Source organism: Stylophora pistillata, chromosome 14 (genome assembly GCF_964205215.1).
Source record: "Stylophora pistillata chromosome 14, jaStyPist1.2, whole genome shotgun sequence".
Taxonomy (NCBI): domain Eukaryota; kingdom Metazoa; phylum Cnidaria; class Anthozoa; order Scleractinia; family Pocilloporidae; genus Stylophora; species Stylophora pistillata.
The window spans coordinates 8357754-8374878 of record NC_142532.1 but is presented as its reverse complement, the minus strand read 5'-3'; the positions used below and the strand labels follow the sequence as shown (position 1 = coordinate 8374878).

The following is a 17125-nucleotide window of genomic DNA, read 5'->3' as shown; positions in this document are numbered from 1 at the left end:
ACCAGGGTGCCGTGCAGAGTTAGGGATCCATTGTGGCTGGAATCATATCCTTAAACCCTTTTGACGCACCACGGCTAGTTTGTCCCTCTAAATCCTAAACAACTCTCCCCGTTTAACTGTGCAACGCATTTCTTTGTAAATTTAGTAGTGAATTTTATTTCGAAATAAAAGTTTCAAGCTGTTAAGTTTCTCTATTCTCCTTTCTTTGTGCTGGACAATCTTATATGTTGTTCTAAGGACAAGTTAGATTCCAGTCTAGATTCCAGTCACCCTAGGGAGATGAATGGGTTAATCATCGTTGAATTCCTGACCAAGACGATCCGCTATCTTTTGTCAATAAACCGTTGATACACCTCGCTGTCACTAATTTAATATTCTATTCCTTTTCAGGCGTTTTAGAGAATAATGACATCTTTCGAAATGCCTTGACAGGTAAGCCTCCTAAGTTTGGATAGATTAACAGTTCATTACCTTGTAGCATAGGTAGGTTTTTCTGGAATTATTTTCCGGTTATATGTTCCGTGTTATGTTAATTTTTTTTTTAACACCCACGACAGAAATTTAAATATCAACTTTCGAATCTGCTCAAAAAAACTATTTTTTTTTTCGAAAATCGTGGTTGAGCTGTTAGGGTTCTTGTCATTGAATTGTCTAAAAGCTACGCCAAAGTGATGAAAACGGACTCTAAGAAAAAACGCGATCCAAGCACTGCAAAGAACCAGTCAAATTAAAACAAAAAGACAGTGAAACTTTTTCAAGGGCACGAAAACCCAGGTTTGCAAGTCGTAAGTGGTGTTAGTTTTGCATCTGATACATTGAGAGGATGACAGGATTTTTGAAGAAAAAAACTTACTTGAAAATTACTTTCATTCAAAACCTTGATAAATTCATAGCAGTGGATTGATCCTGTGCGCTTCTCTGTTGTTCAGGTGTGCTTATCAGTACAGCCAGTTTTCCTGTGTTGAAAAGTAATCGTATTTTTGATGGTGGTGCCGCAGGAATTGAGATAACAAACAGTGCTGGTGAGCAACGCAACACCTTTCTTATTATCACTCTTTATCGAATGATCTTTATAAAATCTTACCTCCTTTTGCTCCAGCCCACGTACAGGAATGTTCATTTTCATCATTTCTGTTTCTCTGGCTCTGTGCACTTCAGAAATCGTGTCTACTGCGTTACACCTTTTTGTGTATCTTGTAAAATTACGGTTTTCAAATTCACCTTCAGTGATCTGTGGTTATTCTCGTTACATAGCGAACCATTGTATCTAGGCTTTTATGTGTTTTGGGGAATTCCCTCGGTTTTCGAAATACATAGCCCAGTAAAAGCTTACTAAGGTTACTCAGGCTACGTGAAATCCAGGGTGCCCAGCATATGCTTTTTATGAAAAAACTGAGATTCCTGAGTCGCCCAAGAGCAAAAGTAAGGCGCCAGGGGCCACCAGGTGCTGCTAAACCACCACCCTGGTTACCCTATGAAGCACAATGCTCAGTGGTATTGGATAGTATTCAACACCTGTGATCGGAAGAAATGTTTCCACTGCGTTCCGCTCTCGCGTGGCCCCCTTGTTGTTGTGTTTTTATATAGTCGGTGTCCACGCTTCAACCAATAGAATTGATGGTGGTAGTGGTCGAGCTTAATAGTTTCCTCAGCAACTTCGCAAATGAACTCTTCAGGACACTGAAACGTTAGTTACTTTCATTACTGCTCTAATTTCCTTGAAATGAGGTAGCTCCTGCTTGGTTTATATCCTGATAATACACTAAGCCTTGAACGAATCGTATCTAATAATTTCAGGCGGAGTTCTGGAAGAAAACGAAGTCTTCAATAACCGGTTTGACGGAATCTGTCTGGCAACTGGTGTCGAGCCCAAACTTAGCAGTGAGTATAATGTTTGACTTACCCCTACCCTGTCAGTTTATCACTGTCACATTTTCTAGCACTAAAGCCGCATTACTACTCTACCCCTCCCTCAGAAAACAAAGTACACGGTAATAGAAGAGAAGTTGAGAAAGCTATAGAGTCTTGTCGCTGTTTGTATCAAGTGTCTGGTAACACGTGTTTTCCCATGCACGATTTTTACAGGTGAGTGTACTCAGTAAGAACTTTATGCGTCATAAACCCACCATCTTCCTATGCCACACTTTGGTTTGTCCGGCTGACCAGGTCCGCCTGAGCAAGTGTTAAACTTTTGACTTCTAACATTATCAAAACATTATCCAGCAAACAACCGATGAGATAGAAGGACGTTTTAGCCGGCTATAAAGTGTTATATCGACAGAAAAGCAAATTCCCTTTCAAATGATAAACAACGAATTGTACACGCGAGAATTACTTAATGAGTTGGAGGGATACTTTTTTATATTTATTTATTCGTCTATTTAACAATTGGTTCATGCTTTTGCGTGCACTATCGAGTTATGGAGCACGTGGGAAGTTTGGAGAGCACGAAAGAAGCGTAAGAGTTGCGCGAGGCAATAGGCGGATTCATGCGACGTCATTGTTTACATTTTTGCTTATTTGCATACGGCTTTGCGCAAAGAAGGAAGCATGTTAGATACAAATTGACTTCAGGCAGCTAAAGAGCTAGAAAACTTTAGTACATGGTGAAATTTTTAGCTCTTTGGGTGTAATATTCAAGGAGAAATAGTCCATCAAAAACTGCAAAATTTCTGGGTGGCAAAAGCGCTAATGAGCTCATACATTCTATGTAAAATTTTGAGTTTTTAAACCCGTGTTGCACAAAAAGTATTCAATGCATCAGGCTCGTATTCATTGGCCGAGTTAATCGTACTTTGACCTTTCGATATTCAGCACTGATTTATTTTTAGCTCCATCAGAAACTGAAGTGCTTATGCTAATGGGGCAAATATTGTAAACAAGGATTCCCCTATAGCCGAGGGCAACTCTAGTTTCTTTGAGTGCTCTCCAAACTTCCCACGTGCTCCATAACTTGATAGTGCACAGCTAAAAACATGAACCAATTGTTTTGTATCTTAGCCGGTGGAATTGTGCATCAAATCCGACGCGAAAAACGGAAAACAATATTAGAAGTGATTAGCGAAATATTAAGAAAAATAGGAATTGGTTTTATTTCAAATTTTCTGTTGAAAGCTCGATTTTTATTTAATGCAGTTTAAATACAGAATTTGTTGCATTTCACCCTCGCACAGTGAAGCGAATCGTGACGGCGCTGATGCCGAGTCTCCTTTTCCGTTGTTTTTCTCTTTTTCTGCCTCATTTAAGAACTCTGGCCCAAGGGAAAGGGTCGGGAAATTGTCTTCGTTTTGGGACTGGTGGGCCGAGCCTCTGTATTCAATATTGTCGCGAAATATATTATTTTTCCCCGCGCTAACAATGGCTGCTCGCGCGAAAAAAAAAATTCTGGCGAAGCGATTTGCGCACGCTATCAACGTACACTATCGGGATTTTGAGCACGCTTACGTATACTGAATTTGATTGCGCGGCTCTGCTAGCTATGTTATCATTATTTTTGTTCCCTTTTCTTGTTCTTAGTGCCTTGCCGTTTTTTTGAAGACGCCAAATCACCAGTCTGAGCTGAGTTTAGAATATGGTACTCGCTGTCGCCAGAGTTAAACCTCTCAATCTTTTTGTTTGTCTGCTGGAGAGTCACTCAGTTTACAACTTAGTCTACCAATCTTTCAAACACCAAAGAGACCGTAATTAGTTAAATTTAGTCGATTCCATTAATAGGAAATGATCATAAGCAATCCAAGTCAATTTTAGCTAACTGACCTGTACTATTTGGTCACAATGGGTGAACACAAACTCTAAAGAGGTCTCTTGTTAAAGTTGCAGCACGGTTATTTACAACTTTAACCTTTGATTGGTTTCCTAATAAGTCATCACTGCTTTCTTGTTACAGACTTATCTCCTAACGAGTTTATACTATACTTAGGTGCACCACCTGTGGTACGTCGGATGGTTATGCCATTTGCGTCAGTTGCGTGAAAGGATGTCACGAGGGACATGACGTGAAGTTTGTCAGACGTGACAGGTATAGTGATTCACCACTGATTGTATGACAGGCTTTTTATTGATGGTTAAGAACATCAGCGCTCAATGGCACTCTCGGTTGCGCCTCGTGTGCCATTTTTTTTTCCTCGCCACTTTTTGACGTCATATGTGATCATTATGAAGCACAGCAACATGGAATCTTTTTTTTTCTAAATTGGATTTGGACTTTAAACCGTTAATCGGTGTTGTAATCAAAGTCAGGTCTCCTTTGCCGCAAGCTTGATAAGTGGTGGGCTGAAGAGACGGAAGCTTCATTTGGTGAATTAAAAACCTCTTTAGACAGTATGACACTTATCAAATAGATTCCATGTTACCGCGCATCTCTTCAGTTATAGATCAGAGATGATGTCAATGATCACTGCTATTCTTACCAACGTTTTGACGTGTTCTGTAATCTTTTACTGTACAGACCCATGGTAGTAGGGAATCTGTTATTTTCATATTATAAATAGTAAAGCGAAATGCGGTTCATGGTGACGTCATCTTTCCGTCTGTCCCTCCAATACATCAAAAGTAAGAACCAATCAAAATGCGTGAGACTTTCAGCTTTTCCCAAAAATTTTCAATGGAAGTAATCCAGTTAGGGTGGATTAAATCTCCAGTCTCATACATTTGATACCGTGACGAATTTGTATTGAATTTATGACAACCAAATCAGCGACAGAAGTCGTGGTCGTACTCTTCCCTGATTCGTTTGTTAATTTCTTTCCTCTCCCATCTGGAAAGTTGTTTTTTTTTTAAGTTAGTTAACTTTCGATTATTGCAACGCTTCTGGCCATGATGCGCATCTTGAGGTGGATGATGAGAAATTTTTCTATTCATCTCTAGGTTTTTCTGCGACTGTGGAGCAGGTTCTAGTGGAGTTCTTTGTAAACTTGTCAGCGGTAATTGCTGGTCAGTGACATCCCGGACGCAGGCAGCGAGAGTGGCCAGCGGTGGTCAGACAGAAACGTCTGCGCAAGAAGTTCGAGGGAATCAGGCGCTTTGCGTTTCTTAACGACTCGAGGATATCGAAGAAAATTAAAGAATCTGATAGCAACATTAAGATTTAAAAGAGAAAACAAGTTTTAAAAAGTTTTAAATTATTCTCAACACATACAGGAGTCCATTACCCGGAGCTTCCATCTTCCATACTGACCCTCTGAGCCAACCCTGTCCCGTATCTTTCTATTTTTAGAAGCACCTCCCACGGCGGTTTTCGCGGATGTTCTTATAATAGCCAATCATAAGACAGCTGTCGTCTCTATTGTGTCACTTGCAGGCCGCACGAAATTATTTCAATAATGGCGGAAAGCGCGTAAAGATTAAAGAAGCCCCGCAGATATCTCAGTTCTAAAAATAAAAAGGTACGGGACAGGGTTGACTCAAGGGTACAACTGAGATGGAAGCTCCGGGTAATGAACTCCTGACACATACGTATAAGGAGATTATCGCTCTGCTGACCCTTCTCACTTCTTTGTCACGTGGAAAACACTGATCTGCGAACAACAAATGTGTCGCTTCACGTATTTTAATTTCCTTTGATGTAACTTGCAATATGTAACTAGGAATGAGGCAGGATGTTCTAAGGAGAAGGGGGAGAAGTCCTCAGGCTGTTTGTTTTAAAACTGTTTAGTTTTTTCTTAACATAGAAATGGCTACTTGCTCGTAAGATCCTGCTCCCCCTCCTCCCTCCCCCACCTTTTCAGTCAAGCCTTGAATCAGCACGCACTTGTGTTTGAAGATGACCGAGGACTCAGTCTTTGGTGCTCCGGTGCTATACAGTAACCTCACAGGGAAACCAGCTATTATGGGAGGGTTTTAAGACATTCCGCCAAGAGGGGAGTCCTGTTTGAAAGAAAAATATATATATTTTACTTATCTAAACACGGCAAATCTTTTGCTTTAAAGTATGAATGAAGCGACTATTTATAACTCCTGCACAAACAGTATTTATTTTTCCACGCGCCTCATCCGATTTTCAACATTTAACATGAACTTCCAATAAGCAAACTGGTGAGATTTTTATGCAAACTCCCAGCTATAACGTGGGTGTACATAATCATAGAAAGAGAAGATGAGAAATAATGAAGACAAAATATATACTTTGAGAGAAAAAAGTATTTATTAACTTATGAGTTGAACTTCATAGGTAAAAAGCAGAATAAACTATTCTATTGGAAACTCAAAGTCTCTGTGGTGTCTTTTTGAAGTGGAGACTTTCGGGTTGCGATTCTCAATGGGTCAGATAGTGACATCATTCATCTTTACAGCGACAAAGGTTCGAATTACTAAAGCGAAAAAGCACTTTATCGGTTTAACGGCGTAAAAAGCTACTTGGGTTTACTAGTGCTGTAAACTAATGGGTTTTGACCAATCGGAGTGCTCGTAGTATTTTTTAAGTTATTTGATAAACTACGGTTGTCTCTTCTTTTCTTGACAACTTATGGTTTTTCATGCGGACTCTTGACACACATTGGCTTTTCGCAACCAAGCAAACAGCCTTTATCATGAAACGCTGAAATGAGTTGGGAAATGGTCCTCGAGCAATTGGTACTTTCTGAATGCAAGAAAACACTTTTCCAAAGTGTGAATTGGTGCTTCTATGCACCATGTCCTTTAGAGTTCAAGGCACACTTTCATATCTATAAAATGGCCTATACGCAATGCACGAGACACAGACGTAACAATGAAATAAGAGGGAGTCCCTAGAATGCGCGATATACTGACGTAACAATGGATTAAAAGAGATTTTTAAAAGTGCGAGAGATACTAGTGTAGCAATCCGTTGACAGAAAATCCTGAAACTGCTCGAGATACTAACGCGTAACAATCCATTCAGTTAGATTCCTTAGAGTGCGCGAGACACTAACGTAACAGTCGATTGGAAGAGAGAATCCTAACAGTGCACGAAATTTTCTCAAGTTTGAAAAGTTAGTTAAAAGTTGTTGGTAGATGGCCACGATCTTGCGGAGTGCGGCGAAGCTCTATATTCTGTCCCAAGCCTCTAACGGCCTTGCCACTCATCACTTTAGCGCATAGAAAACCCCTTGCTACGCAGCCTAAAATAAGCTACAATTTCAACTAGTACGTGAATTTTTGTAATTGTATCAGTGGCATTTCAGAGTACTGGCAATCTTAAAACTAGGAGTATTTCTTTCGCGGGCCTTATAGGACGATATTTGTAGCAGGCCCTGGGGAAACTGGATTTTAACATTTGTTTGCGATTGAACACTACGTTGTCTTTTTGCAGACTTGTTGCTCGGAAGTTTTACTTCTTACTACAGTTTAAAACTCACATCTATTACCTGAAAGAGAATTTTGGCTTAACAAGTTGATAATGATCAGTCCTGTTTTACTCAACGTGTAGAACTTCCCCAACCTAAGACTAATTCGATGGATGATGATTCAAACTTAAGTTTAGTTTTCATGACCGTGCAGTATTTGGATCATAATCTATAATATAAAGCTGCTATAGAAGAGTGCTTATTAAGTAAAATGTTTGGTTTCTAGGGCTCTTCATTTCTTGCTTGTTTGTCATCAATATCATTGTAACAACTATCAATTCGAATTTTCCAACGGCACAACTCAGAAAAATTCTTTGTTTTATATCATCTGGTAAACACTTCTCGCGAGATATGCACATTCCCTTTCTAAAAGAATTGTTCCAGAATTAGGAAAAAAGACAGTCGTGTCTACAGCTCTGGTTATTTAAATTCATACCGTTTCAATGTAAATATACACTGCAGTAAGTCTGCAATAAAGGACCTTAAGTCATGCGATGTAGATGACTTGCAAGATGCCGCCTCCCGGTTAGCTCAATGGATAGAGCGCTGGACTGATGTGCGGGAGGTCGAAGGTTCGAGCCCCGGCCGGACCAACACTCAAGGTCTTAAAATAATTGAGAAGAATATGCTTCCTTTCTATAACATCAAGAAATGGTTTAGATATTCTAGTCTTCTCGGACAGGGACGAATAAATGGAGGTCCCGTCTCCTGCAGGGTTAGGGGTAGGAGACGTTAATTTCACACGCACGAGATTACCGTGTGATGGATGTCCTCCCCTGGGGTGAGATGGGTGAGTTGATGTCTTGCGTTTCGTACATGAGCCTCTGGCTCGGGCAATATGGGTAACCATGCCCCACGTTAAGACATTAAACTTTGATTACTATTTGATTACTATGGGTGATGGACAATACACTGACCCCCAGTCCGTGGAATACCCCGATGGATTATCCAAATTGACTACCCCAAAATGGACTAACCCCACAAAATCCTGTTTCGAAAGAGTTGTATTATAAACACAGGCTTTTCTATACTGACGTTGCATGCGCCTTTTATTTTGTTAAGTCTATTCAGTAAATTTCGTGAATACATGCGGTATTTTTTAGTCAATGTTTTTCGTTTCTCTTAAGAGTCAAACCGTGAGTCAGGGCCGAAGGAATGGCAATGTATTGTTTCATTATTCTACTAAGTTTCAGTATCATATTTTTCACTGGCTACTCCAATCATGAATGTGTATTGATTTTAATTCAAGCTTCAAGTCATTCACATTTGTAAACAAATTAACTCTTAATGCTTTAGAGGCAAGTCAGGTTGTGGAACACTGACGCCTTGTTGCAGTCTTTCATGTTTGGTCACCCTGATGTCTTAAACAGTATGTGAAAATCATATATGTGTACTGCGGTTTCATGAAATGTATGAAAGCGATCCTCGCAGTAATGAACCCTACTTATGTAGTAGTGGAAGTAACTTACTTCCACTGAGCCTGAGGCCTGAAAAATGTCCAGGCCCGCACGGAGTTTGAACCCATGACCTCTGTGATACTGATGGAAACAAGCCAACAGGGAGCTGGTCAATATGTTGGTTCGTATTAAACTCGTCGAAGTGATGAATCAATGAATTTTAATAAATGAAAATCATACATGAAAAAAAAATCATAAATATGGATGTTTGTCTGAAGGATTCCTTAACTCTCCTTGACCTGAGATATTTCCTTTGTTGTATGTACTTGAAGTATGATGATGATGATGATGATGATGATGATGATGACGATGATAGAGGTGTACATTACACATTGCCACTTATTTAACTTTTAGGACTACAGCTTTGTTTAAGGATAGTATGGGGTTATACAGAAATCTTTACTCAAAGTGTTTGAGTGTTTATGTGAAGGACTTCCATTTGCCTGAAGTTGAAACATTTCCTTTGTAGTATACTTTTGAAACAAAAGTGATAGTGGAGTGAGTTGAATTGCACATTCTTCAACCCCGTCACTGCTAAGATCTTAATCGTAATTCCCCTTACTGTCTGCCATACAATTCTTGTGATGTTAGTTTGGAGAATTTGTTATTGGATTAACCAATAATCCCCTGGCTGGTTGATATTTTCCTCTATTTTTATGGCTACTGCCTCCAATGGAGGCGAAGCCATAATGTTGTCCTGTTGCGTGAGTGTATCAATAGAATACGACCTCTTAGCCCACAACGAAGTCTGCCGAGTTTTACCCGATATTAGAGAGATTTAGCGTCGCGTTTACGTGAAACGGCAAACGTCAGCTTACCCTTTCCCGTTTCACGTAAAACAGCGTGAACCTTGCTGCTTTAGCTCTGCGTGAGCTAACGTCATGGTGGATTTGAAGACGCCTTGTATGAATTGCAAGGAATAGTTTTAGTGCCCTTTTCCTGGCACTTAACTTCTACTCTGTGAGAGAAAAAGTAAAGAAAATCTTACATACACGGCAAACGCGAGACTGGTTACCTTCACGTAGAAACAGCAATGCGCAACCGGCAAACGTGAAAAAATGGCGGGAAAACAAGGTCACATGATCACTCTTGCCGTTCACGTTTCACGTAAACACGGTGCTAAATCTCTTCATTCCTCGCTCTTAGCTTTTGTCTGTTTCGGAACATATTCGGTCGTTCAACGCTTGGTGACGATTTCTTCGGAGCGCTTTGAATGTTACCCGGAATTAGCACGGGATCACACCTCTTCCCGATGCTACTTACTGTTTTTTCGGACAATTCTAATTATAGTAACAGAAGACAATAAGCATCTCGCAATTATTTCAGGATAGCGTGTGAAGGCAAAGCTTTACCTCAATTAGAGAAATGTGATCGGCGCATCATGTAAAGCTAGAGGAAAAATGTTTTTATTGAAAAGAGTGCATTTTACCGTTTGAATCAGTGAACTATGCCCAGTTGATCCAAAGACTATTTAAGACTATTTCGAGGTTATCAAAAATCCTCTGCCCTCGAATGTTCAATTGAAAACATTTCACTTTTGCAGAGCGGGAAAAGATTGTTTCTAAATGCATACCTCTTACTGCCTAACTTAAAAGAAAAAAAGTGTCGTGTTTTGTATTCTGATCTTGTGACTAATGAAACCAACGGTAAGAAACTGAAATAAACCTTTCTCTGCAAAACAAAGATGAATGCAAATAGAAGTGGCAAATCGATAGATTAAGATTAAATAAATAAATAAACCAAAGAAAGACCAACGGATAACTAAATTAAGAATTAAAGTGGACCTAAACCCAAAAATACTTTTTCGCTTAACGAAGTAAGCTTATTTTTTGGAGTATTTCTGTTCCAAAAAATTTTAATTTGCTCAAATCTTTAATTTTCTGTGCCCAGTCAAAATACGGAAAATCAGCAGCCATTTTGCCCCACGACCGAGTTTAAAGAGGAATGGCTCTAGCGGGTAATGTGATGTCAAATCGAGAACACGAAGCTCTGCATTTTACACATTTTCACTTGTTTGGGAAGGTTGTCGTCGATATTGTCCGAAATATGCCGACTGGGTGTGTTGTATGAGGAATGTATGAAGCGCGATACCCTCTTGCAAATTTCGCACGTTGCTACATTCTCCTACAACACACTTAGTCGGCATATTTTCGGACAATATCGACTACAACCTTCCCAAACAAGTGAAAAAGTGTGAAATGCAGATTTTCGTGTTCTCGATTTGACGTCACATTACCCGCTAGAGCCATTCCTCTTTAAACTCGATCGCGGGGCAAGATGGCGGCCGATTTTCCGTATTTTAACTGGGCACAGAAAATTGAAGATTTGAGCAAATAAAAAAAATTTGTACAGAAATACTACAAAAAATACGCTTATTTCGTGAAGAAAAAAAACATTTTTGGGTTTAGGTGCACTTTAAGTTCAAGATTAAGGAAACCTAACATGGATCGCTCCTTATCTTCTGCATAAACTAAACGCAGTAGATAAACATATCGAATAAAACAGATATACCGCACTGTTACCGACACTGAAAACACTTTTAAAAGCTTCTCATTTGACGCGAGCAAACGGATATCTCATGGGAAGAATGAAGAACGGCTGATCATATGCTGAACGTTTTCATCAAAACAATTTCAGTTTCGAATGGCCATATTTACCCATTTCCTTTGCATTGGGGACGCCAACAATCTTACGGGTTCCGTCGTACTGAATGTTGTTTTGCTATGGGTAACTAACGCCGAGCGTAAACGCAGAGAGTGCGTTTCACAGTTGTGCAACCTCTCACGGAATAAACAAGTCTGTTGCATTAAATTTACACAGGCGTTTTGATTGTTTATACAGTCTTCTCGACATTAATTAATAAAACGAATTTAGTCGACATGGCAGAACTACCAAGTTAAATGCCCTATAATTCCTACTCCGCAAAACATACCTTATCCTTGTAATATAAAATGAAATAATTAAGCTAATTTATGAAGAGCCATGTTCCTCCGTGCCAATAATAATATGGCAATAGTAATAATAATATGGCAATAATAATAATTCTTATATTAATCAATTCATAAACAAATATTCTTTGTAAGGACAGCTCTAATTATAAAGGCGTCGAAATATACGTTGTAAGATTGATAATTTCCTTTATGAATGGTGAAAGATCGTACTTACCACGGATTTAACTCTTAATGCTTTGTTGCTTTGTAAAGTGAAGCAGTCATCTTTAGAGTATAATGAATGGTGAAAGATCGTACTTACCACGGATTTAACTCTTAATGCTTTGTTGCTTTGTAAAGTGAAGCAATCATCTTTTAGTATAATTACGCAGGTGATTATAGAAATTCTCGCGCTCTTATTGGACGAGAATGGCGTCATATTCCGCTATAATCATCCCCGGCGAGGTGATTATAGTTTCAAAATGACCGCCTCGCGCTTTGTCGATGTGTCTGAAGAGGAAATTAATTTAATGAAAGAAAATGCCATTCCGAGAAATACCAAACTCGCCACAAAGTTTGGAATGACACTCTTGAAAGGTAAGGTGTGAAAATTGTGCTAAACGTAACAAAAAACCATTTAAATCCCCGTGAAAATTTTGCTTATGTCGACATGCATGAATGATCAAAACAACTACATTAAATTTTCGCAACACTTTATTTACTTAACAGAATGGTTTCAACAACAAACCGAATTTACCACTGACTTTGAGGCAATGGAGGTCAACGAGATGAATAAATGTTTGTCAAAATTTTACGTTTCAGTCAGGAGGAAAGACGGGACTTTTTACAAGAGAATTGTAGTGTTTAGTTAAGCGCAAGGCATTGTGGGTTGCGAGAGGCAGCCATCTTGGAAAAACGTGTGTGTGTGGAAAAAGTGTGTTGTGTTTTCGGGAAAATCCAGTATATTTTACATCCACCCCCGACAGTACAAGAATAGTCTGTTGTCCGTGCGAGCCGTTCTCGCTCAGTTGTTCACTGACGCGTGACAATGACAAATAAAATTTAACATTCCTTTGCTTTATAATACTATAATCACCTGAGTAATTATACTAAAATAATTATTCGCCTCAGGCTCGTGAAAATCGGTGAATATTCTCCTCGTCTTCGTCTCGCGGAATATATATATCTTATTAGACGTTTTGTTGTGTAGTATCGCTGAGTATTTTTTACGAGCTGTGCCGTATTTTGACGAGCCCGTAGGACGAGTAAAAATACTCAGCGATACTACACAACGAATTGTCTAATAAGTTATTTATTATCCAACACGCCAAACTGTTATTTCAGTGCGGGCGAATTTTGCGGATATTTATTTACGGGGAGTGCGTGACAGAAGTATGCGAAGCGGAACGGAATTGGCGCGTTGTCGTGTTGCTGATTCTATTTTCTTCAATAAATGAAGAAATTTCCAGGTAGTCTAGCTGTTTTTCTTCGTTCTATTCATCGAATAAACCAATATTCACGAGCCTGAGGCGAATAATTGTTTATAAGTAACATTACAAGTGGCGAGTTTCAGCCCACCCCGGAGGGGCAAAAATAGAGTGCTTTCCCCCCCCTCCCTCTAACCACATGTTTCGAATACTCTGTTGATTATTTGACCTAATGATAAAAGCCCGGATGGAGAGAACTCGACCTCCAGTCCAGCGTGAAATCTTTCCCAGAGCGTACCGTGAGAAAACTGGATCTAACTGCCAAAATTAAGCAGTGTGTGTGAGGTCTTCATGCTGACGTGTTGCTTCCAAGTTTTACATCTTTCTCAGGTAAGCTACAGTTTTACGCTCACACCAGTTGCGCGAGAAATAATTTTAACTTTAATAGTTGATACTGAGTCATTTTTACTCAACTTATAAGACTTACCTTCGACACATTCGATGGATAATTATTCGAACCCTGAAATCAGTGTCGAGAGCTCGTGGAGTATCTTGATCGTCATCTAAATAGCTTCTGTAGAGAGTTTATAAATTAAATCTCGAGAGTTAATGATTGCCATTACATGCTTTTGGTTTCTTTTTTGTTTGCTAATAGCATCACCAATGCGAATTTTCAAAACAGCGCAATTCATAATAATCGTTTGGACTATGTTTGACTTGTAGCTCTTAAAAGGGGATTCGGGCGAAAGAGGTGGCGAACTATAATTAGAAGTGACAAAAGTTCGAAGTGCAAATTCAATGGTCGGCCATAGACCTCGCGTTTTGTTACAACAACGGTTGCGCGTAATCAAAACATCGCCAATATACAGTACATCGTATGTGCGCGAAATTTTAACCCCGCCACTATTAACCCGTTTACAGTAACATGCTTACGAATCTGTGATAGCATTTCAAAGCGCCCATCTTTTAAGTTCAGAGAATTTACCTATCCTGAAAGAAGAAGCGATGAGAAAGCGTACACAAAACTGCAATTGCATAGACATCAGAAAAAATCGTATAATCTGATTGAAAACCTAATAAAAATGTGTTCTTATAAAAGTGCTGTATTTCAGTCAATTTTAACGGCATCTAGTAAAACATGGACTGGATTGCATTCGTAAAAGATGGATTGGATTAGTAAAACATGGATTAGTAAAACATGGATTAGAAAAACATGGATTGGTAAAATGAACGCTAAATAGGGCGAGTTACATTTTATCTTACTTTTAGTAGTATTTTATCTTACTTTTTTACTCTTACTTTTCAACCAAATTATTTCGCACAAAATAGACAGTTTCATTTAAATACTGATGTTGCCTTTGCCCACCCGCAGGCGGTTTCAATCGAAAACAACATTCCTTTACCATTGTTTTATTTGCGTGGAAAGTGACAGTTGTGAAATAAACTGTGCTGACAAAACACCGCAAGCGACTAAAACGTGACGCTTGAGTAACCGTACACGACTAAAACGTGACCCTAGACGATCCAGAGTAACCGTTTCCTTCTTTGATTTCCTTCGCTAAGATTATGCAGTGCACGGAGTATTCTAAAATTTGACTAAACCTTACTTTTGCTGCTCTGAATCTTACATTTATTAGAAATTGGAAACGCCAGAAACGCCCGCGCCACCGAAATTAATATTCCTTTCCCAATCCTAGCCAATCACATTTGTACTTTCGAAATTATGGAAAGTTGACCTTGACCGCAAGGTAAACTGATATTTTCCCAATCTGCGTGAAACACTGAGAAAGCTTTCTGACCTCTAATGCATTTCGTAGGAGGATGGTGGTGTTTTGGACACCTGGTCTAAAAAGAAATTCTTGAAATTCTTCTGGACGGCTTCCTTCTGCCAACTTCCTTTTGTCTTTTAACGCCACGAGAAATTCCCACGCGTATGACCCCATGCAACCTCTCTTCAGCTTGTGTTACTCGAGGTCTAAAATGTATTCGTGGACGAAGAAAAGCTCTCGCAACTGGGGCTTGCTCTTACGCTAATCTAAGTTTGGAGCTGTGGCTGAACGTCGTTATAAGAATTCCACTTTTGACCTGGTTTTCATCTGGTACTAACCAAATGCTATTTGAGCCTTCAAAGAGCTCGTTTCGCAAATTAAAGATTTACATATCTGTAATTTGCGAAACGGCGCACTTCTGACCTTTTGACTCAAACTCTTTATTTACAAATCATCACTGCATCGAGTTGTATCTACGAAAAGTGTTATAGAATAGGAAGAAATAAGTTACATATCGTTAGAGTTTTCAAAGAACTCGTTTCGCAAATTAGAGATTTACATATCTGTAATTTGAGAAACGGCGTACTTCTGACCTTTTGGCTCAAACTGTTTAATTACAAATCATCACTGCATCGAGTTGTATCTACGAAAAGTGTTATAGAATCGGAAGAAATACGTTACATATCGTTAGAGTCTTCAAAGAACTCGTTTCGCAAATCACAGATTTACTTATCTGTAATTTGCGAAACGGCGCACTTTTGAACTTTTGGCTCAAACTCTTTATTTACAAATCATCACTGCATCGAATTGTATCTACGAATAGTGTTTAAGAATCGGAAGAAATAAGTTATGTATCACTAGAGTCTTCGAAAAGCTGGTTTCGCGAAATACAGTACGGGTTTACTCGTTTCATTTCGTTTCGTTTCGTTTCGCAAAATAAAGTAAGCCCTTAGCGTCACCTGCATGAGCCTGCTAAGATCTGCTAACGAGAGTACCTCAAACAGGCCCTATTTCACATTTTAGTGCACATTATCCAAGAAATTACAAACTGGGCCGGTCAACCCGTCGTGCTGCTTAAGGCGCCGGAGGCAGGTGGTACACGTACAAGCAGAAGTTGATGAACGCTTCCGAAAACAAAGGCGAGCAGTGGGAAGTGAGGAGAAAACATAAATCACGAGAAGAAGCGAGAGAGGACGAAAGTTTGGTAAAGAGGATTATGATTGAAAGAGGTGACATAAAGGAGGGTGTGAATGGGGTTAACCGACTACCGACAAAGTGACTGAATTTTAACCGAAAACCGACAAGTGGACCCCCATTCAGACCCTCTTATTGCACTGGTATCGGTTTTTCTTTAGTTTGACTTGACTGCACGTGGGGCAGCGCAGTGCGAAACGCGCGTAAAATACATCCTTGGAACTTGTACTCCCAAATAGCTAGGCTAACGCTGGGAGATCCACGATGAAAAGAAGAAGAATAGTGATTTTTCGAGAACTCCGACCAAACAAGAAGCGTCTACATGATGTATGGAGTAAATAATGTAAAGAATTTTTGTCAAGGAGATGAACCGAAAATAAACGGCGTCTGCAGAAACTTGTTTGAAAAGAAGTTTATTGTGGCTAAAACAATAGAACTTGTTATAATAATGCAAATCATTGCGGCTTAAGATGACATTTACCGACACCGGAAGCACAGATTTGTAGCCACGCCTTTATATGTATCAAGGTTTCTGTTGTGATCAGAACTGACCATATCACACGTCTGTTAACGCTGGTTCCATCGTGAACTGCTCTTTCGCGGATTTTTGAGAGGATATTTTGGCATGACCTTGGTCTTTACTTCAATTTCTGATTCAAAAGGTATGTCCAATATGGACAGTTATGTCTGTACTAGATAATTTTCCAGTCGTTATTTTATTGCAGTTTTCAGCTGTTCCAAAAGGGTATGCGGTCTTTTCGTCCAAGAGTCTTTTCTTCTAAGTCTTTTCGTATACAATCTTAGGTCCATTCGTCCAATATCAAGTCTTCGTCAAAGTTACAACATTGTTTTAAATGAAGTTGTAACGCAATATATTTTATTAGCTAGTGACAAAAATAAAGACATGCCGTTTAATTATTTCGCGCAAAAGAAATGGGAATATTAGGCTTGTAACTTGTGACGAAGTGTAACACCACCAAATGTCCGACACAACCAAAAAACATAGTCCAACATGATAAAGAAATAAAACTAAGCCAAAAATAA

General features: G+C 39.3%; 1 protein-coding gene across 2 annotated transcripts in view; it reads left to right on the top strand.

Annotated features, from left to right (window-relative positions):
• LOC111333171 (uncharacterized) overlaps positions 1-17125 on the top strand; it is a 109641-nt gene that overhangs the window by 17748 nt on the left and 74768 nt on the right. Inside the window, exons 21-26 of one of the 2 annotated variants that reach the window (XM_022938697.2) lie at positions 391-432; positions 930-1022; positions 1798-1881; positions 1977-2085; positions 3920-4018; positions 4867-6201. In XM_022938697.2, the coding sequence (XP_022794432.2) occupies positions 391-432; positions 930-1022; positions 1798-1881; positions 1977-2085; positions 3920-4018; positions 4867-5035 (596 nt within the window). In that variant the 3' untranslated portion in view covers positions 5036-6201. Of the gene's footprint in view, positions 1-390; positions 433-929; positions 1023-1797; positions 1882-1976; positions 2086-3919; positions 4019-4866; positions 6202-17125 lie in introns of those variants that run through there. The other variant, XM_088744843.1, reaches the window with a different exon arrangement.